Raw genomic sequence first — 23,675 nt, 5'->3', positions numbered from 1 at the left:
ACAGAGCCGTCTATACATTTCCCTGTTAACGGGAGAGATGTACAGCCAACCAATAAGCATCTTTATGCTTACTCAAAAGCAACAATTAGCTGACAAATAAGCGTTTGCTCTTTGTTGGCCGATTGTTGTCTCTTTTACATGTCGTGATGATCAAGAGAACGAACTTTTGTGTCCAATAATCGAGCCATGTAAAGGGGCCTTGTAGCAGACTTTAATTCTACCCTTATTTTTTAGTAGCCCAGCACTAACAATCAAAGAAATCAACTACACAAAAAAAAATTCCTTAAAAAGTGAAGCACTAGTAGCGAATAGTGCAGCCTTTACAACATTTCTGTCTGTGCTGTAAAACAAAAAAAATGCACAAGTTGGCACTTTACCCTTCTAACAGAGCCTGCTCTAAACCTCAATTACTTAACATGTTAATTAAACCGCTTTTAAAACTGGCAGGACAGGTCCTCAGGTTATAACATGCACTGGCGGAAAGTCAAAAAGGGGCACAGAAGAACAAGTGATGTCACATTTCTATAACTAGTATACCAGTATCTGTGGAGAGCAGAGTCCTTACAGTCAGACGGAGACAAACCTGACTGGTCAGACCGATCCTGTAATCTTGGAAATACCTTATTTATATTACGGTGAATCATCAAAGATAAAACTTAATCACGAAAGAGCATTTACCTGGCATGCCATGCTTATGAGGTCAATCAACATCTTCCTCTTGCTGCTCATTTTGCTCCAAGGCTGAATGATAATAGGCGTGTTTGTGGGACACAAGTAACGCATTGTATACAAGAGGTAGAGGAACCCACCAAAATATAGGAATGCAGAACAAAGCCAAGTATCCCCCTGACCGACAATATACCAGGTATACTCAATGCCTCGCTACAGGAAAAAGACAGGTTTTATACACGGCTGCCAAATCAGACATTTGCTAACATTTAGGTTAGCATTATGGGTGGTTTCACATCTGTACTCAGGGTTCTACTTTCCTGCTTTCAGGACAAAACCGAAACAGCACCGAATGGACACCATTGACTAAAATGGGGTCTATTCGGTTTCTGCTAAGCTGCCAACTTTTGGCTTCTTCCGGTACTTTGAGCCGGTTCTGCGATGGAACCTTTGAATGGAGGTTCCAGTGCAGATGTGAAACCGGTCATGCAGAAGAACAGGCAGCCTTTGTTTGGAGGCCAATCAGTGACTACAGGCAGCAGTTTACCTTCTCCTTTTGGGTCAGTGCTGGGCAACAAATTATAATTTGTAGATTAAATAAATTCTAAACCTACTATAAAGCCAATAGAAGGAATTTCCGAAGCGATTTGTGCCACCTGTATGCTGTAGAAAGGTTGCAAATCATGGCGCACACCAGATTTACACTAGGATTTGCTACTCGTCACTCAAAAGTTTTGAAAAATGACAAGGAAAGAGGGTGGAAGTAACCAGAAGGGGATATGACCAACAACTTTCTAACAGATTTATTAGAAAAGTAGAAAATGGCGCAAATCTACATTATGAGCAGGAAAAGATTTAATTTTCTGCCTTTAGGACAGTCTAAGATGCGCCAAACTTACCAAAGAGAGTAAGCTCTTTAATAAGTTTCATCTAGTTAATTCTAATGAATTTCTGTTTAAAAGGAACCTGTCAGATTGTTTATGAAGTCCTCTCCATAAGCATGATGTTATAGAGCCGAAGGAGCCAAGTAGATTGATATATAGTTTTATGGGGAAAGATTCAGTATGACTTGTATTAGATTCATTTAAATCCCTGCTCTGTCTATGCTTAGGAGTCCAGTAGGCGGTCCTACATAGTGACTGCCAGCGGTGTATGTACAGTCATAGAGGGAAAGCTGCCAAGCACTATATAGGACCGCCTGCTGGACTCCTAAGCAGAGAAAAAGCAGGGATTTAAATAAATAAAATACAAGTTGTACAGAATCCCCCCCCCCCCCCCCCCCCCATAAACCTATATATCAATCTGCACAGCTCCTCCTGCTCTACAGCACCCTGCCTGTAGGATGGACTGCTTGTAGAACCTGACAGGTTCCCGTTAAGGCTCATAAAGCACCAGTATTAAGAATTTTCCAAGTTGGTAGTATGGAAAAAAAAGAAAAGAAAAGAAAAAAAACCTATCCAAGCACTTACAGGTGTGGGAGAAATAATCCTGAAACCGAAGAAGTGAATCAGATGATTAAAATCAAAATTTATGCCACAGGAAGGTGGTGAAACTCACCCAACTCCCCTACATCCAGGATGGCTCATCAGATATCAATATCCATTCGTTCAAAGCAGAAGCTGTAGGCAGCAGTCAAGAAAAACAAAATGTATTCCATAAGGTAGGTACAGAAACAGATGCAATGCACTTTGGTGCAAGGCTTGCAGCTTCTTCAGGCCATGCACGATTGGACATCAATCGTCTCATTCAATTCAGTTGTGCGTTTTTTCTTACGACACCATTGAGCGCTTGGATATATAGTTTTTTCTGAACTACCAATGTGATTGAGGCCATTTAGGATCTTCAGGGAGTAGACTGAACGCTCTCCCATTGTGGATGTCCATCAGCTGGACATGGTGTCCAATCAAGAACATGATTGTTAATTCAAGGCTAACCTGGACCATATATGTGATGGTTTGTCTTTCCCGATTGCTGCTGACCAGTACATGTGACTGTTGCAGCCAATCACTTGCTATAAAAGATCACTGCTGCAGTTAGTGATTGGCTGCTGCAGTCACATGTTCTGGTCAGTAGCAACCAGGAAGGACGAAGTGTTCGTGAAGACTTTAAAGTTTCTGGAATACCCCTTTAAAGGAATATTCTGCCTTTAGTCCCATCTACCAGTAAGCGATATATATTTATAGAGGTATGTAAGCAGATATCATTCCTCGGGTCTCAGCAATAAGACTGATCATTCTAGAATCTGTATTGATGTTCCTTCAGTTTGTACAATACAGCGCCAAAGGGGGAAAGTGCCTTTTAAAGAGTTATACAAGTCTCCAAGCAGCACAAAAGGCCCACCACTGGGTGTTACCGCCCATTCATTCAGTAAAACAATTAGGCTTCAGCCCCCCCACAAAAAAACACGTTAATGATATCTCCTGATAGGTCCCTATTAGAGATGAGCGAGCGTACTCGCTAAGGCAAACTACTCGAGCGAGTAGTGCCTTATGCAAGTACCTGCGCGCTCATCTCTAAAGATTCGGGTGCCGGCGGGGGGAGAGTGGTGAGTTGCAGGAGTGAGCAGGGAGGAGCGGGGGGAGGAGAGAGAGTGAGAGAGAGATCTCCCCCCCCCCCGTTCCTCCCCGCTACTCCCCGCACCCGAATCTTTAGAGACAAGCGGGCAGGTACTTGCATAAAGCACTACTCGCTCGAGTAGTTTGCCTTAGCGAGTATTCTCGCTCATCTCTAGTCCCTATACCTGTCTCATTGCTTCAAGCTCAAGTATGTTCAAGTACGATCAAGATTCACAAGACACATACAAAATATTGTTTGAGGTCAAGTCAAGATGTTACGTTGTAGCAAACATTACAAATATTTGCGAGTCATACAACCAATCCATCAAATCAATTTATCCCTCAGACACCAGTAGCTTCTGTTAGCACATTAGATGGATTTTTCAGCAATGTAGAACGTGTTCTACAAGACGTTAGTTGAGAATGTAGGCCATTCGTTGCATAGCTGTCATGCCTTTAACAGTATTCATCAAGTGCATATCTTGTATAGCAATCATCTAATGATACGAGCAGCGTCATTCCTAAATTCAGGTTGAAGGTCAGGCAATACATTTGCTTCTAGAGATCATACCACAGAATTTATGATGCTTGCAGGGCATCTTAATGGAAGGCATGGATTGACTTTGGATGCCTCGCTCTAGCAACCGCAGCTTATCTTCATATCCAATAGAAGTTGTTTATTAGAGCTGGTCATGCAAGTAATATTTATAGATTTCAGCGCTATTTCCTTAATGCCACGATTTCCTGATAAGCGACATGCACGCACCCCTCCTGCAATTCCCATGTGGATTAAGGCATGATAACTTGGAAGGAGCCAGAAGAAAAAGAATTATACAGACTTCTATCCAGCATTTTCCTGTGACCGGGTCATCCTACTGAGGGAGGATGGGGTCGGAGCGAGAGTTAGGGCTTAGTATTAGTGAGACTTTGCATTACACAAGTGGATAAAAAAACATGAATGGCAATTTGCTATTGGCCAATGGTGCGTGTATATCTGGAATAATAGACAAAAAAGTGTACCAATAATACTAGGCTAGCTGGGGTCAGATGTTCAGTACTAACTATTCACAGCAAGAGACTGTTGGACACTAGTTAGGTACTACTTGTAAAGGTGGCTGATGAAACTTATTGGATACCAATGGGAGATGGTACTACTGGTGGCCTATCAATGGGTATGCTGCCCTGTTACTGGGGTTTTTACTATTACCTTAGAGATGTAATTTAATTGTATAACTATACTTGGGAAGTGGCATCTGCCACAATAGCACATAGATTCCAAAAATCCGGACAATATTTTACATTGATTTTCACTTAAGGTGCTCTTACTTCTTCAATAGCCATCAGCTGAAGTCTTGTTTGGCTGACGATTGTTCCCGATGTCCCCTTACACATGAATGCTCATCCAAGCTAAGTGTTCATGCGTTTTCTATGAGCAGAAGTGCGTAGGCTTATCTCCAGGAAGTAAAGGCCCATGCATTGAAATCCAGCTGTCTAGAGGAGAGTCAGGAGACCCGGATACACATACAAAAGTTGGCTGGTCCCTCCAACATCAGCAGGTCTGTACAACTTAATGTATTAGCTGGAGCCACAAGAAAACTCAAAGCGTATCCAGCTGCCCAGTGGAGAAAATTTGCCATTAGGCCAGGGCTACGTGGCGACTATATTCGCGTGACATCAAGTTTTAGAAAAGTCCAACAACTCAAAAAAATATGCAACTTGTCTGCGACTTGGTGTCGGGCAACCGTTTCAGAGTTGCGATTCGGTTATTAAAAAAAGCCAAATCATCCCAGTTTACACCGACACACACTTTCACGTTAGTTTCAGGTATGCGAGAAATGTACATGAAAAAAAAAACTGTACAAAAGTATGCATTTTTAAAGTCATATGCGGTGTATGTTTTGATCAGTTTTCATCTGCTTTAGTATGAAAAACATGTTTTTCCATTGTGTAAACTTTTTTCCTAGTAAAGTTTTGCAGTTCAACACTTTCTTTTATCTTTGATCACAAAAAAAAAAAAAAAAGCATATAGATTAGAAGCATACGGCCATACATTTCCATTGTCCGCAATGCTGAAACAAAGTACACGTTTCCATCTTTTTTTTTGTGGGACGGAAAAATGCAGCAGGCTACGCGTTTCAATCCCACAAGAAAAAAAAAACGTAGGAAAACTTCGTTCAGGCCAAACAGTTAAACATATGCATAGTTTGTCTACTTTTAACCCATTACAGCCTATGAATCTGTGAAGCGCTACGTTTTCATCTGCTGTTTCAAGGATGAACATACGGCAGTGTTAACAGGCCCTCGCACACAGGCAAGTTACAGTCGCATGCGACTTGCAATGAAAAATCCAGCAGTTTGGGATTTTTTGCAACTGTGGTGTTAGGTCGCAGGTCACAATGTGACCCCACTGACAATCATTAGACTCAATGTCACAGTGCAACAATGCGATCATCATGTTATGTGACCAAAGTCGCCATGTAGCCATAGCCTAATCCTTACTATCTACGTTGTTAGGGTGTCATATACATCAAAACAGCAACAAGAAGAACAAAAAACATAGTTAACGACAAGAATGGGTTTGTTTCAAGACGCTTCAAGTTTCTACACGTCCAGATACAAATGACTGCCTACACGCAAGCTGTACTTTTCCGGAGGATTGTGCGAGCACCCGGGCTGACATACTTAATGCTCTCCATGAGGAACATATTACCAGGGAATGAGAGAGGTTTGTTAAATCCACAATGTAAAGTGGGACATCCACCTACGGTATAGCCTTGCCTTACAGAATTATAGACTCGCCCTAAGTTATACCGTAACACTCCCAAATCTGATATTTGGTGGGAAAGGTGAACTAAACCATAAAAACAATCCAGCAATTTGCTTTTATAGGTCTAGTAATGATAGAGTAAAGTTGGTCTAAACCAAGTCCAGTTGTACTATCCTACTACTCGGGCTGCCTTCACATAGTCCGTATTCACTAAATCCGTTGTGGAAATTCCACCGCATTTCAGGTATGTGTGAAGGTAAGTGTGTTCACGCGTGGTGGATTTGCCGCAGATGTCCTGCAAAAATTTGCACCATTTGGAGCAGATCCACAGCAGACTTCACCCCTTCAATTGTAGGAGTGAAAGCTGCTGCAGATCTGCACCGATTAGTGTGGATCTTGGTGCAAATTTTGTATTTGGTGTGGATTCTCTCACAGATTTTGGTGTAGATCTGCAGCAGATTTCACATCTTTAGGGCTCTTTCCCACGAGTGCATATACAACGATGGCGTTTTTACTTTTTCCCGCCTGCTCCGTATAAGCGCCTAAATGGGCGTTTTTACGCAATCATGGTCAGTGTTTTCTCGTCCATTCACACGACCGCGAGCGTCATTTTTAGCTAAAAAACTATGCCGCACCTTGGAAATCCCTCGCTCTGCCAAAATCCTCGGGATGCCTTCCAGTGCCTATATAGAGGCACCTGTAAGCTTTTTCGAAGAGTTGGGACGCTGCAAAAATGCCTCTCCCTCCCTTCTCTTTCCCTGCTCCCATAGGAGTCTATTGGACCTACCGGCTTATTTTAGCCAAAAGATAGTTCCAGAACTATCTTTTGGCTGAGCGCCGGCCGCGTATATGTTCTTTCTTTCGCACTGCCGGCGTATTTACGCGCCGTATATTCGCCCGTGTGAACGGCTGCATTGGAAGTCAATGCTTCGCATGGGCACCGTAAATGCGCCTGGGCATGAAAACGCCACGTATATGCGCTCATGGGAATAAAGCCATAATTGGGATTCGTTAGAAACGGTGAAAGCAGCTACAGATCTGCACCAAAATCCACAGCAAATCAGTGATGTTTGGTGCAGATTTACTGAAGATTTCACCACTTCAAGTGAATTGAAAGTAAAGGGATGAAATCTGCTGCAGATCCGCATCAAAATCTACAACAAAATCTGCACCAATCTTCAGATTTTGCCATGGATTTTGGTACAAACTTGCTGTAAATCTTTTCAGTTCTGTAAATTCTGACGCTAATCAGCTACCTGTGAACACAGTGGATTCCGGCCACACATACACATCTGTAATACGGGTGAGTGCCCTGGTCGGACTATGGGTACCCTGATCGGAGCTCCAAACATCATAGGAATTGGGTCAGGAGACCTGAGCTCCGGTCGGCACACACGGCAGTATTATGGATGCATAAGGCCACTAGAAATTGCTGCATTTTTTTACTGCGTTTTTTTGAACGCAAATCACAGGGTTGGATTGTGCTTTTTAATACACCACATCATTGTGTTGGGTGAGGAGGTGCATTAAAAAGCACTAAAACATGTAAAAATAGAACAGACTGCGCTCGAAATTCAAAAAAGTTCAAGCGCAAGTCCGCAAGACCCCGCTGAAATCAATGGGAGCGTTGTACTGTGATTAGAACGATGTCCCAGGTGCCGCGCTAATCGCGATAAAAAGTGTCCGGTGTGAGAGCGGTCGAAATACGCTAGTCTGTCACTGGCCCTAGACTGGTTTCAGTGCAATTGTACAAATCAGGCAGCGGTTCTAAAGGTTCTTCCATTATATTTCCCTTATCTTTTGAATCTTTAGCCATCTGGCTTTTGGCGAAAAACAAAAGCTGCATGAAAAACAGCAACACCAAAAACGTGCACAAAACCATCCCGAAGCCAGACAGCTGTCCTCCCCTTCTCCCATGCATGGCTATAGTGTGTTCCACAAATTCCAGGAATCCCAATTCTAGAAGTTGTCACCATTTATCAAGAAATTAAAAATTATACAATTTTTTTAGAGAGGTGAGCGACAACCTGTATGGCCACCATTATTAATCCCATAGGGGCTGGGAGGTTTCTGAACGTGAATCTTACTTTCCACAGCCGTGTACCACAGCATGACGAGGTAGACTTTGTAAGAAAACTGCTGCCTATGTAAAACACAACAGAGAAGCCCTTTACACTTTGTACCCGCTGATATAATTTGGGTTGGGTGAGAGGCATTGCACAACCTCTAACAGATGATGCACTAGAGAACTCTCAACAACACGCTCTCCTGATTCTAACACACTAAGGCCGGGCTCACACGGCTGGATTTGAATTACGGATTCCATGCTTGCTGTCCGCATGGATGATTCGCGGTAAAACGCAGTCTTTGAAAGGCACGTATTTTCAATTTTTCCTTCACACTCACGGATACAAACTGCATATTCTGCGAGCAGAAGGAAAAAAATGTCAAAGGATGTTCTATTTTACCGCGGAATCCGCGCAGACAACCTCCATTGAAGTCAATGGAGATGTCCAACCCGCAGCACATATGTAATTAGCATTGCGGATTGGTGCAGGTACCCGCGTCACCGCTAAGCGATGGCACGGGAGGTACAAACGAAGAAAAGAAAAATAACTGTATTGCGCCTAACCGCCTCCTCGCAGTGTCTTACTGACATTTGTAAAGCAGAGGAGATTAAGTTCTTGAAGTCTTTCATGATGGCTCTTCAGACCTTCCACCATTTTTGTAGCCTGTCTTTGGACCTGCTCTATTTTATCACTGTCTTTCTACGGTGACATCTCGAGAACTGAACACAGTATTCCAGATGTGGTCTCACCAGAGCCCTCTACAGCAGGATCACAATCTCCCTCTTTCTACTGGTTATACCTCTAGCTATACAGCAATTTCCTACTTACTTTCTTTGCTACCTGACTGCGATGTAGACTCATTTTGAGGAGGTCAGAAATCAGAATCCCTAAATCCTTCCCTCTGAAGTCCTGGATAACACAGAACAGCTAAGTCGATATTCAGTCCGAGGATTTCTTCCCCCTAAGTACATTATTTTACATTTGGAAACATTGAACTGCAGTTTCCATTGTTTTGACCATTTATCCAGTAAGGCTAAATATTTATCCACGGTCAAGACACCACCGGGAATATCAGCCTTACTGCACACTTTTGTGTCATCGGCAACAGACAGACGTTACCTGTTAAACCTTCTCCTATCGTGAACATATATTAAAAGGATACAACCCAGTACAGACCCTTGTGGTCACCACTTGTAACTCGTTCCTGCTCAGTATACACTCCATTAACAACTACATTCTGATGTCTTTTAACCAACTGCAAATCCGCAGGACTATCACAAGATTAATCCCAAGTGTCAATAACTAATCTATAAAGGCTTTATGTGGAATTGTATCAAGGGCTTTACGGAAATCCAGATAGGCGATATCCACGGCACCAATTTCATCAACCACTTTTGTGGCAGTCGAAGAAATCAATGAGATTAGTTTGACATGATCTGCCCTCAGTAAAGCCGTGCTGTTTGGGGTCCAACAGGTATGTTAAGGCCCATTTAAACACACAGATACCTTTCAAAAGATTGAAAGATCAGCAATCCTTTTGCACAAAGAACTAATAAGCACTGCTATTAGTACTTTATTAGCTTCATTTGCATGCAATTGAGCTTCTGTGAGCTGTTGCAGAACTCAGCAGGAGGTCTGAGCTCTGTAATTATCTCCACTGTTCAGCCAAGAGCTCCCCATGGAGAATTCAGCACCATTGACAGCAGACACAATGTGCGGTCCTGCTTATCAGCAGTTCTGCTGAAGGACAAAGGTTTTCAAGCAGAACTGAAAACTGTCATTCGGCCAAACAGTGAATTCCAGTCACATTTAGACACAAACGATTATTGATCAAAATTTCCTCAAAAGCCATCTTTTGAGCACATTTTGCGTCTAAATGTGCCCATCTTTCAGTTTCATCTCGAAAACCATGGTTCAGCAGAACAGCTGATAAGACGGACTGCATGCTGTGCTCTGCCCGGGGACTGCTGAGAACAGCTGATTGCATTGTCTCACCTGTCAGCCCCACTGGCAGAACAAAAGGAATGTATTTAAAGAACAGTGGGCGATCCTCTGAATAAATTCAGCTCCTCTTGGCTCATTTGCTGTTAATTGGTACTAATAGACATTAGTACCAATTAGCAGATTATGCAAAATGATCGCTAAAAAAGCCCTCTTTTGAGCGATTATCTGTGTGTCTAAATGGGCGTTAACTGGTCTGTAGTTCCCGACTTCTTCTCTACTACCCTTCTTACGGGTGGGTACAACATTGGCCATTCTCCAATCAACAGGAACTTCGCTTGTTAGAAGGGACTGGTTAAACAAGTCAGTTAGAGGTGCAACAATCACAGTTTGCAGTTCTTTAAGAACTCTGAGGTGGGCGCCATTAGGATCCATCACTTTATTTAACTTTAGGGCTGGTTTTACACGGCTGATTGCGATATCGGGCCATGAAACTAAAAAACGCTCATGTCTATGACCCCATTCAAAAGAATAGGGTGAATATTTGTGTGAGATTCGTGCGTCTCGCAATGCACAAGTCTCGTGTGATTTTCTTGGCGGAGTGAGAGAGGCCTAAATGTACAAGTTCACCTAAAACATCAGCTCCAAAAACACTAGCTCTGAGCCCTTACAACTAGAAGTAATACCAGGCCCAATCATATCACTCTCAGAATCTGCTCCTGAAAATACAGAACAAAGTAGCTATTCGAATGGTCAGCGGCAGCCTTATCTGTCATTACAACAAAACCCCATCCCCCTCTATGCCCCGTTTAGAATAACAAACCAGGAAATACTACATTTTCTTGGGCCCATGGGATGTAGCTGACAGCCGGTGACTTCCCGGAAGACGGGTCAAGCAGAAGCATGTGACCGCTGAGGCCAATCCAAGGCCACAGCGTCACCGTTGGCACCCCTGGCATCAACACTCACATCATGGCCGCCAGGATACCAGTGGCCTCTGATTGGCTGCAGCAGTCACATGCTTCCACCCAACCCGTCACCCAGAAGTCACCACTGATGCAAGCGTCGGCTGTCCTCTGCGTCCTGGGACCTAAGGAGAAGTATAACCTGGTATGTTATTTTAGGCTGGGCCCAACTAGGGGACGAGGTTTTGTTTTAATGACAAAACCCCTCTAAGGCCGGTTCACCTTCGCTACTGATTCAGTCCAGGAGTTCCATTGGGCTTTACGTTTAAAATGCCAAAGCAACACCCTTGGATGGAGCCTTGATAGAACCTGAGCCATCGGAGACTCATGGGTCTCCATTTCAGTGGTTTTCTGTTCGCCTCCAGCATTTGGTACCGGAAAGAATACCATAGATAAGTAGTAGCATCCTTAAGGTCATTTTACAGGTGCCGATTCTTGGCCTGATGCAAACAAACGCCAATCAATAAGCAGGGGTTGGTTTACAGGGGCCGAGAATGGCAGCTACGGAGATGAACAGTCGTTGGTACAATCGTTGGCCCCACGGGCCGGCTATACATACGGAGCTCTACTGCTAATTAGACAGCATTATTATTTTTTACTGCTTGCTGATCATTCGCTCTGTTACACAGCCTGATTGTTGGAGGAACATTGGTGCCCAATAATTATAATCGGATTGCGTAAAACAGGTTTTAGTGTAACATTTATAAGCAATTCATGAACTGAGAAAATGTAGCATTTTCAAAGCAGTTTTCTCATTTGCACAAGACCCATTTTCATCCGATGTGTTCAGTATCTTGATACTACATTTATGGATATTTAAAAAAAAAAACAATAGTGAGAATCTGCTTGACTGCTCCAGGGGTGTAATGGAAAGTGGTTTAATAGCCTGAAGGGACTGAAATCTCACATGTAAATGACAATTGTTTGAGCGTAGATAAGATCTATCCCAACCTGTCTGCCCAGCACCTAGATAAGAGACAAACAGCGAGATGGAAGGACAATGTATTTATCTAGTGATCAGAGACCATCTGGAAAATGGACAATATGTGTTCTTGTTAAAAAAAAAAAAAACAGCACTAAAGTTTCCTTTATACGGGCGATTATTGCCCAAATTCTCGCTGGATACAGCAAATTCGGGGACTAATGAGCCAGTGCACATGCACCTGCCAATGGGGCTCAGAGAGAAATCGCTCACTTGACGGAGTCATTTGGTTTTTAGCAGAACTAAAGACCAAGCAACTATCGGGCCATGTGAACAGGAGCCATACAATGTTTAGAGAGTCCTTTTTAGGGCCCATTTAGACAACGATTAGCGCTCAAAAGCCGTCTTTTGAGCGATAATCGTTGTGTGTAACTGCACTGACATCGTGCAGTTTTCGTTACCCCATCGCTCATTGTTGTCTTTCAATGTGCCTTATCAGGGATTCATAGCGGGGTACAGCTGATACTATTGTTTCAGCTGTATCCTGTCTCTGATAACAGGCTGGGTATGAAGCATAGAGTGGTCCAGCGCTGTTCTCCATACCCAGCACAGGGCGCTTGGCTGTATAACAGCCAGGCGCTGCGGGCAGAGAACAGCTGGATGCAAAAGACAAGCAGGGACACCCCACTTGTCTTCTGCATCCTCCGCTGGCCGTGCAAGGTGATCGCTCAACTTGTACTGTAAATGACACAACGATGATCACTCAAAAGTCACTTGAGCAACATCTTTTGAGCGATTATCATTGTGTCTAAATGGGCCTTTACTGTGAATGGAGGGAAGATGGCCAGAATAACCCCCGATGCTCCACCTCCATTTACTTGAACAACTATCTCTGCTGTGTAAAGTATAAGAGTGATAGTGAGGGCTCTTACCCACTGGCGATACTTTCCTGCGATATGATGATTTTCAATGTCTTCACTCAAGCCTCGGAGCACTTAGAAAAATCTGCGATATTGCCCATTGTTTTCAATGGGGCCAGCGGCAGCAGCGCCAGCCCCATTGAAATCAATGGAAGATCGCGAAGCAGTAGGAATCCCCCAAAGAGAGGAGAGGGGGGGGAGCAACCAGGGATCTTTTACATATCTTCCCATATTTGGAGAGCTAGGGAGCGGGGCTAAAAGGATTTTTTCCGAGAGCGGGGCTTGAGAGGTATATCACTAGCCCCCCCCCCCCCCTTCCCCGCTCTCAGAGAAGCCCTGGGAAGCCCCCTAACCCACCTCATCTTTCCAAATATGGGGAGATATGTAAGAGACTCCCTGTCTCTCTCCTTTCTATTGAGGATTCATAGCCTGCTTCACGATCTTCTACTATTGATTTCAATTCGGCTGGGCTGCTGCCGCCGGACCCATTGAGAACAATGGGCGATAGCGCAGACTTTTCTTAGCGCTGCGAGGGTTGTGTGAACAGATCGCAAATGAGAATGAAACCATTGAAAAATCACTGGTTTCATAATCATGCGGTTTCACTCATTCTCACATCACAGGAAAGTCTATCGCCACTGGGTAAGAGCCCTCAGGCAGCTGCCCGCAGGATGGCGCTTATACGTCCGGCAGTTGACTGTGCACAGGTACCTTAAACTAAGAAATAAACAAGTGGAAACATTTATCAGTCTGCAGGATTTATTACATGTTCCTAAACTTCAAGGCACTTTTACTCGAGCGGATAGTTGCCTGAATAATCACTCAAACAAGCAATTATGAGCGACTATCGGCCTGTGTAGACGCGACCCCCGAGGGTTAAAAAAATGTAGAGAATTATACAATTCTACTGCAAGCACCAAAAAAAAACCAAAAAAAAAACCGGTTATTTTGAACATGTGGATTTCCCCAAATCTATCTAGCGCCCAAAGTATTAGAGAGGTTATAAAAATGTTCTTATTTTGGAATGGTCCGGTCTCTTTAACCCTTTCCAATCCACTGTCTGAAATTGTAAAGACATTCTAATTGAAGCGTGTACAGCTCCAATGTCGGAAGATGTCCGGCAGGGTATTCTTACTGTATATTAATGGCTGCTCTGTTGTCGGGGGCCTCTCCAGCAAGTCCCATACCGCATTACTGGCTCTAGCCAGCAGATAGCGCCATTGTATAATGGCAGAAAGAGAAAGCCCCCTAGGAAACCCTGAATCTAAGATTGGATTGCAAGGGGTTAAAGAGACTGTCACCATGTTTGTGCACAGTAAGGTGAAGGAGACACGGGACCCTCATTCTTGGGATCGGAGCAAAGGTGCACCGCTGTGGGATCTGAGGATAGACTGTCAATAGTTCAGAAATGGACAACCCCTTTAAGTGCAGAAATACAAAAAGTTTTTTTTCCTGGAGTTGTTAAGCGCAGCCATTAATAACTTAGAGCTAATGAACATTTAATTAATTAGGAAGCCGCACAGACCTGCATCACTAGCAGGGTTATCGGCTATACTGATGCTGCAAACCCGCCGTGCGGTGGCCGCTAAGTGGAAGCGTACCCTTACATGGTCAATAACTCACTGCCAACTTCAGTGACCACATTATTAAAAGCCAATCTGCATCCTGTGGGCATTGCCAAGTGTTCCACAACGAGGAGACGTCCCTCTCCGCAGTCCAGCCATCCAGGCGCTACAGACTGTCCGGCTTTCTTTTTTACACCGTTTTCCGTTATATCAGACTGGGAAAGACGGTAACGCAGCCTCATTCAGGCTGGCGGCACACGAACGGATTTGCCTTGTGGAATCTCCGATCGGTGTTCGCACTGCAAATCTGCAGCAAATGCCGTTTGTTACATGCTATGTAAAAGCACTTTTTCCTACACACTCGCAAAAATGAATTGCGATTTCCGTGGGCGGAGGAAAAATTGCAGCATGCTCAATTTTCGTGTGGATTCCACATGGACGGCTTCCATTGAAGTCAATGAAAGCTGTCCGATCCTCGGCCAATCAGCAGTTGACACTGCAAATAGCTTGGGGGTACCTGCGTCATCCTAGCAACGGCACAGGAAAAAAATATTTGAAAAAAAAAATCTGTACTGTCCATGACCGACAGCGAGTCGTCCGGACCATCTGCAATACAGACAGTGACAGGTACATGCTGACGCTGGACGGATTCCGCCGTAGCCTCACGCATGTGGAATCCGACCCGTTCATGTGCAGTCAGCCTCACTGACGACCTGGGGCTAATTTGTCCCATTTAGACAGGGCCACAGTCGGCTAAACGACTACACTAGTGCTGACGTCACCGTTTAGGTCGTTAGCGCTTGTGCAGAGAGTTCAGACAGGCACCGAGCGGGGAGCGTTTACACGCAGAGGCGAACCCCGTGTAAATGGCCCTTAAGTGTCATCCAACTGCAACAGAAATCACCGCAGACATTGTGGTTTGTAACCAGAACTCTGCTGTCGCTGCAAAGGCGGTGACTACAGCTTGTCCCACGTGTTCATACCGCCATAGTACGAGGCAACTTTAGACTGTAACCGGTGGCCATCGTGAACCTACAGCTCTGATGGGCCCCCGGAAGAACCAATTGGGGGTTGGCGGTTGAATCGATCCCCGACCCACTCCACCTCCATTCACTCAGTGATGCCTGTTCCGGTGTTAGGCTAGCTTCACACGGGCGAGGGCGATATGGGGCTGTGATTTACGGCCCAATATCGCACTCCCCAGCGTGTTAAATCCCCAGGGCTTCCATGTGAAAACAGCCTCGCATGACTGAGGGGATGAAGGAATCCCCCGGCCTGAGAGGATCGCGGAGTTCTCCCATTGCTTTTAATGGGGCCGGCGCTGCTGCCATCCGCCCCCAATGAAGACAATGGGCGACATCACAGAAAGTTAGGCCACGCCGCAATCTTTTTCCTGCCCACCATCACAATGCGGTGCCATGTGGGAAACCATCGCTAATATGAATGAACCCATTCAAAACAATGAGGTTCATATTTGTGCATCTTGCAATACACAAATCTTGTGCAATTTTCTCGCCAGCATGAAGGCAGCCTAGTCATGTTGCAAGGACTGTTAAACGGTTCAACAGACTTACAGGGCTGCTATCCAATAGGTGGCGCTAGAGAGAACGCTTTCCTTCTGAATGAGCATAGTTACATAATATATAATTGTATTCACACAGGGTCCTGTCACTTTTTTTGCCACAATTACTGCAAAACTACAGCAAACCGTTGCTTGTGAAATAATGGCAAAAATCACAGTTTGCAGTATTAATGGTAAAAAAAAAAAGTGACAAGACTTGCATCTGAATATACCCTTCGGCCAGGTTCTCAAGGGCGATTTGCGAGACGCACAAATATGAACTCCATTCTTTTGAATGGAGGTCATACACATGAGCAATGTTTGGGCGTGCTATCGCAGCGCCAACTGTTGTCAATGGGGCTGGCGGCAGCATCGCGCCACGTGCTATAGGTGCACACGGTTCAATGCAACGTTGAAAATAATAGGAGAAACGCCGCGATCCTGAAATTAAACAATAATGTGGGGAATATTCAGTCCTGTGTGAGAAGTCGCTAAGTAACAGTTCTGCACTTATAAGGTGAAGGGCCTATTCACACAAGTGTATTCTGTGGCATTACAGCCGGCACATGGACCCATTATAGCCAATTAGGCTATACATACAGGCACTATTTTAGACGCGTTCTATTTTCATCCATATCACAGATGAGAATTGAACATGCAACATCTACTGGGATCGGACTGCAAATAGAGGGCTGTCTATGTGATATCCAATGCGAGTTACGCCTAAGAATCTTAGGCTCAAAATCGCATGCCGCCGTGTGGATCTGGCCTATGGCTACGCTAAAGTTGGCCATACACATCAGTTAAATGTCCCACAGATATATCTGCCCCCCTTCCCATAAACAATCATGGGGAGAGGGGGAGTAAGCTAACCAAGAACAGAAGGACCAGCCATACTGCCACCCATCTGCCCAATCCTAAGGGCCTATTCAAAAGAGCCGTGTTCTGTTTGTGTATTCCACAGCCCCATAATAGTCTAAGACGCTATTCAGATTAATGATTTTTCACACAAATTACAGTTGGACACATAAACGTGCGGTGTGCGGGTTATCGCACAGTACGTGGACGCTGTCTGGCAGCCGTGCAGTATCTTCTGCGCACATTTTGTGCAGACAACTCACACATGGCCCTGTATATACGGATTAGTCGAGAGGCTCCCATACACATTACATGGTTGGTCGGGCTCGCCAAAAATCGGCCAATATGCATTTCACGCGTATGGCCATCTTGAGAAATTTGGTAGCGCTACTGATTGATTCTTAACCATTGAGTGTCAGCTGCGCATAAGTTGATATATTCCTAGACGTTTCCCTATATGAGCCCAGCAGCAATACTATTCATAGAAGCAGACAATAGAGAACAACCCAAGAAGATGCCAGAAGCGCATTTCTGGGCACGCCGACTTCCAGCATTGTTCTAATCCCCATGGATGGGTTCCAAGTATCCTCTCCATAACGCATCTCAGTGCAGCGGACCCCAAGATTCACCCTAAGGGGCAGCACAATACTAGACAAGAACAGTAGCCAGGGGCCAGAATCAGGAAGGCAACGGCACAATTTTCTGCATCGATGAAATCACGGGTGCGTGGCTCTCACACGGTTATTCCACTACAACTCCCAGTATGCGAGCGGCAGATAGCGACACTGATCTAGTCAACAGCTTACAGCGGCCATACATATCCCAGTATTCAAGGAATGAGTGACACGGAGGAAAATGTGTGGTGTCCGAACAGTTTCCAGGTGCTTTGCTGAAGGACAGTTGGTCTCACGGCGCCCAGTACCCGTTCGGCCATTGGCACCCACCGCTGTCAAGAGTTCACTTTTTCACAATAAATTCTCCTTTTGCTCCGATATTGTAATCACGAACGTTACAATCACATCTAGAAAGTTTCATTCTATCCCAACAACTCCTGCTAGGGGAGGGATTATTGAGTGTATACATCCCTGTAGGTTATAATGGGGCTGGAATTACACGGACAGCGCGACTAGTATGCGCCTCGCCTAAGCAAGGTTGAGAAAGTGAAGCAGTTTTTTCATAACAACCAATTAAAAAAAAAAAAGAAAAAAAGCTTTATTTTTTTATAGATTTTTTTTTTTATACCCGTGATGGGTCAAACTAATACTACACAGCGAACTTGGCTACACGACCAGGAAATGTGCGATTAGTTTGCAACTTTTACAGCTGTGATTCTGCTCTTAAAAAAAACCTGAAATCCAACACTTTTGTATATAGTTTTTTACGAGTGCCGCGACCCAGTTATATTAGGTCATGGGTCACATACATAGATTGATAGACGGGCTCCCTGGGGGTCAGCTACCAATAGCTCCCATATGAGGAGAATTATAGGTTTCTCTTATTGATGGCATACATGGCGCCCGCCTGTTGTGGCCATTTCATGGCGGTTTTCTGTATCATGATGAGGAAGACGACACAAGCAACGGGTCAAGCATCGCTCATTGACAGAATCCTTACAGCGAAGAGTTAACCGCAGCTCACTGCCTGTCACTTTGTACCTGTAGCCCCTTATCTTGGTTCTGTCTCCCACCAGGAGTTCCATAGAGCGCCCACCCATGTCCTATTACCCAAGCAGCAGCCGAAACATTGGGGTTGGCACAAGATGATGGAGCAACCATGTCATACTGACATCACATACCCATCATCCCAATGTACTACTCCACTTGTGCCAAGGCTTGCACTATGGTTGGCACTGCCCGGTGGCAGGAAGCAGCTGAGAACTGAATGACAAGAGTCGTGTGATGTTGTACATACAGACCGCATCAATTCTACATACCGCCAGTATAGGAGTGTACATGACACTCACATGTACCAACCGTGTAGCATGTAGGGCTATGGCTACACGTGTAGTGTGACAGCAGCTTGCATAAAAGTCACGCAACTATTCCAGAGCTGTGAACGTTTTGGTGGCGTACGACTTACATCGATGTCTATGATGGAAAAAGATTTAACTTGCGACCGTGTTGGATTTTCCGGTAAATCAATCGACATAGAATCACCATATAGCCCGAGCCTTACTGTACGCACCGCTCACGACTGCACGGACACGCCGCAGCCCGATGCAGATGCCTCGTGGACACGCCGCAGCCCGATGCAGATGCCTCGTGGACACGCCGCAGCCCGATGCAGATGCCTCGTGGACACGTCGCAGCCCGATGCAGATGCCTCGCGGACACGCCATTCGTACGGGTCACATAGACATTACGTTCACATTCTATTTTCATCCTAATCTATGGGGATAAAAGTTGCACAACTTTCACTCCGTCATCTGTAGATTGCACATGGACAGCTCCGAGCACGTCTAAGGCATGTATCAGCGGGCAGGGTACAAGCAGAAATACCATCTAGTCTGCAGCTGCCATGGCACTCTGGGAGTTGTAGTACCACAAGCTATGGAAGTGACAGGCAGCACACCACAAGTCCCAGCACACCACGTGACTACACCCAGAAGATGCAGCAGAGATTCCCTCTGCGCCTCCGTGACGTCAGAGCGGTAGACATGACCCCCTCATTAACCCTTCAGGCGCCGCCCCTCTCCCCCGGAGCTGGCACTTCTCCCCCTCACCTCGTCCCACTTGATGAACTTGCTGCCCCGCTGCAAGGTCTCGGGCACCCGAACCGGCTCCAGCTGGAGGGCATGTACCCCGGGCCGGGCCCCCGCCATGGCTGCACTCCGGACGGCTAGAAGTACGAGGAGACCGCGAGTGCAGAGCAGGGACTGAGCGGAGGGCGGGGCGAAGGGCGGAGCCTCGTGGGGAGGGGACACGGGCGGCCGGGCGGCCAGGGGTTAACAGCTGATGCCAGTCCGGGGTGTCCCGAGGGCGGGGGGCAGCAGGGGCTCCCAGCCTCTTTCCCAAAGAGATAAATGGGTGCAGTTATAACAGTGGTGCCCACAGCTCCATGCCAGGCTCAGTGCCACTAATAGTCATCACTATGCACCCCGCGGTGCCCGCTGCTCACGTATAGGCGTCCGTCCTGGTACCAGCCGACGAGCGGCGCCCTCCAGTACAGGGCAGATGTTTCTTACTTCCTGATTGGCACAGTTTGTGGGGGCACTGGCCTGCGCTATTAATAGGCGTACCGGCTGGCACTATTTATGGGGCACTGGCTGTCACTATTTATGGGGAGACTGATTGGCACTGTTTATCGGGGCTCTGGCTGTCAGCATTAATGGGAGTACTAGCTGGCACTTTATGTAGGCACTGGTTGGCACTATTTATGGAAGCACTAGCTGACACTATTTATTGTGGCACTAACTGGCACTGTTTATGGGGTACTGCCTGGCATTGTTAATGGGAGTACTAGCTAGCACTATTTATGGGGTCACTGGTTGGCACTATTTATGCGGGCACTAGCTGGCACTATTTAACAGGCACTAGCTTGCACTATTTAATGGGCACTAGTTGGCATTATTTAACGGGCAAATTGCAGCATTGAAACAGTCACAGCTTTTATGCAGCTTGCTGTCACACGATGTGTGCAGTCATAGCGTAAGAAGGGGTGGGAGACGTCCCCACATATCTAATAAGGGTGTCGTGCAGCATCAGGTCTCGGAGAAGTCATGCAACCAAAAAAGTTATGCAACTTTTTACTATGTGATGGTTTCAGATTTGCAAATTGGCTGTTAAACAACAGCCAAATCGCAGACACGTGGCAGTCGCATGCAGGTTCCACTGATGTCCGTGGTGGGACAGTCACCTGCAACCAAAATCCACCCGATTTGGATTGTCTGCTATTGTGCCGCAGTGCATAAGGCTACACAGCAACGTGTCGCACAATGTAAGGGTTGCATTGCTGCACTGCAACGTCACACTTAATTATCGTCAATGGTGATCTAACACAGCTGGCCGCAGAAGATTCAATTTGGTTGGATTTTGGTCACAAGTCACGTGCGACTTTTTCACTATGGACACCACTGCCCCCTGCCTGCAGTGTGGTGCCCCTTTATCGGCCACATTACAGTTCTGAAACAGTCGCAGAGGAGTTGCATGAATTTTCTGAAAATTTGGCACATGACACATACCTTAAGCCTCATTTACAGATGATGTACGTATATGTTGGCTCTACACACCTTCTGTGTGCCCATACACCTTCAATAGCTGTCAGATGAGCGTTCATTCAGCTGACAGTTATTTCTCCCAGCTACCCTATACACATGCCGCTCAGTTTGGACGAACATTCATGTGTTTTACATGGGCAGAGGGGAAAAAGCCGCTGCCAGGCACCTCTGCTGGCGCTTAACTCCTGGGCAGAACAAAAGGTTTGGCCATTGAAATACAACATACCCAATCCATCTTTCACCCAACATCATCCGTTAGAGGAGATTCTACAGGCCCCTTATATACATTCGAAGGTCAGGCGATCCCTTGTGAAATTGGCTGGTCCAGATGACTTTCCCAAATTCCTCTGGGGAGCCTTTAGGCTGGGTCAGCACACAGAATTAGTCCCCTAATCAGATCCATATAAGAATAGTCACCAACATGCTTCAAAGAGTTTCAAGTTTAGGGCTTGTCCACTTCAGAAGTAGACAACCCCTTATCTCTGACAATCTCTATTAGACGACTGGGTTCAAGTTACGCCCATCCGTGTGCGGTCCGATGTGTATTATGCTCATCCGTGAATCGGACCAGAATAGGACATGCTGCAATTCTTGTACACAGACCATCAGGCCATGAAAATATTCACTGGGACTTTATTTTAATGGGTCCGAGTTCTGTCTAAGTTTACAAACTCAGACAGAACTTGGATCTAAAACTCAGCGGTGTGAATAGGGCCTCATCACTACAACTGCAGCATGTGGGTAGCTCCCATTATGGGAAAGATTTCTGTAAAAACTGTACTAACAAAACATCCATGTATGTAGTAGGCTGCCATTCTGACGTACAGTCTGTATTCATATAGGTTAAATTGGCTGGACCATATTCAATGTATATCATTAGCAGACTAGCCCCATGTTTAGTGATGTCATGCTTTCAAGCCGTTCCGCTCAGTGTAGCAGTAGTGCTGCTAGTACAATGGGGGCCTGTGAAAAGGAAAGGATTGCACACGAAGATTCTCCAATCAGTGTGTCACATCCAGCACTAACGATTGTCAGAAATGCTCTGTGGATATCAATTATTATGGCCGAGATATTCTTTCGTTGTACTGCCCCTTTAACAGAAAACCTTTTCTGTAGTTCTTCATATAAGTTTCGTCTTAGTCTCCCTTATTCCTTCTGTATTATTTCCTCTAGAACCGTATCCTTTGCTCTTCTCTCTATAGTTCTTCACTGACCTCCACTTCAATCTGCTCATGGCACCTATCGCTATAACAGATATGAGGGCCGTATCCTGTCCTGTCACATTCCTCACATACTGGTGTTTTACCTTTTTATCCCCAGGTGACTCCTCCCTCACACCTGCCCCTTCCCATTATATCCATGGCTGATACATGCCAGTGCTAACTGGTCCAAATCATCTACTCCCCCAGGTATGGAGGAGGATCAGGCCCTGGAGATTCTCAGAGACATGCCGGGAGGAGGAGAACTCCACCTACTTGATCTTGGCCCAAAGATCTTTGATAGAGATATGCGGAGGACTCTTGAATACATGGAAAAATATTTGCTCTGGCTGAGCTTACTTACTCTTGACAAATCAGTAGTAAGTGTCACTAGGTTGTACAAAGTTCACCACTTTATTGCATGATATACGGACATTGCTGATCACCTGAGATTTATGATCCATTATAGGACTTCTGCTATTCATACATGTGCAGCGGTGTATACCGGAGGCCCTCTGCCATGCATGTTCACCAACTACAGATGGAATGATTATAAAAAGTAATGCAATACATTTTTAATCTACAGTCATGGCCAAAGTTTTGAGACTGACACAAATGTTTTTCACAAGTATTGCTGCTCCAGTGTTTTAGGTCTTTAAGGGCTCCTGTGCACGGGCATATGTGTAAAACTATTTTTCTGGCTTTGCTGGCAGGGACCGCGTATCGCAGAGGCGTAACTTGAAGTTACGCCTCTGCGATGCAAAACCTGTAACAGGGCCCCCAACTGTAATATGTTATTCATAGTACTGGGCTCCCTATATGCAGAAGAGAGGACTTATGGGCCCCCTAAGGCTCCTGGTTAGGCTAGTGGGGTTATGTATGAAAATGCCGCCCATACACGATGTATTGCGTATGAACAGCGTTTCATATGCAGCCTATAAAAATGTATAGGGATCACGCTGCATGGTACGCAGAGAAATAGAGCATGCTGCGATCTATTTCTCATGAGTATCAATATGCAGCGTCCACTCGCACATGGGCATTGATCAACGAAAGTCCATCGACTTTCACTGATTCCATTCACCGTGTATCACATGACTTCACTGATTCCATTCACCGTGTATCACATGGCTGTGCAACGCACACGCAGTATGCGGTAAAAATATGGTTGTGGACATGAGACCTAAGGCTACTGTCACACGGGAGAGTGTGATATCGGGCCGTGATTCACAGCCTGATATCTCAGTCGCCAACCTGTGATTTCCCCATGTATGCGAGGTGTTTTTATCTCAAAACCGCCTCGCATCAGTGCATCGTGCACCTAGCACTTGGTGCAATGCTGCCACTAGCCCCATTGAAAACAATGGGAGATGTAATGTGAGAATACGCCCAAAGATAGGACAGGCCATGATTTGCTTCTCGCATCGCATTCATGCGAGATTTGTGTGCTCTCAGTGGGACCAGTGGC

The 23,675-nt window shown here is 45.5% G+C and overlaps 1 protein-coding gene across 1 annotated transcript in view; it reads right to left on the bottom strand.

The window, feature by feature from the left end:
* The window catches only part of PLCB3 (phospholipase C beta 3), a 113,287-nt gene extending 93,610 nt beyond the window's left edge, over nt 1–19,677 (bottom strand). Inside the window, exon 1 of the mRNA XM_066582824.1 lies at nt 19,515–19,677. Coding sequence (XP_066438921.1) covers nt 19,515–19,613 — 99 coding nt within the window. The 5' untranslated portion in view covers nt 19,614–19,677. The remainder of the gene's footprint in view (nt 1–19,514) is intronic.
* Between the last annotated feature and the right edge of the window lie 3,998 nt (nt 19,678–23,675).

The sequence above is a fragment of the Eleutherodactylus coqui genome, chromosome 11, assembly GCF_035609145.1.
Source record: "Eleutherodactylus coqui strain aEleCoq1 chromosome 11, aEleCoq1.hap1, whole genome shotgun sequence".
Classification (NCBI taxonomy): Eukaryota; Metazoa; Chordata; class Amphibia; order Anura; family Eleutherodactylidae; genus Eleutherodactylus; species Eleutherodactylus coqui.
The sequence above is the reverse complement of the archived record's forward strand: the minus strand, read 5'-3'. Positions and strand labels throughout refer to the sequence as shown.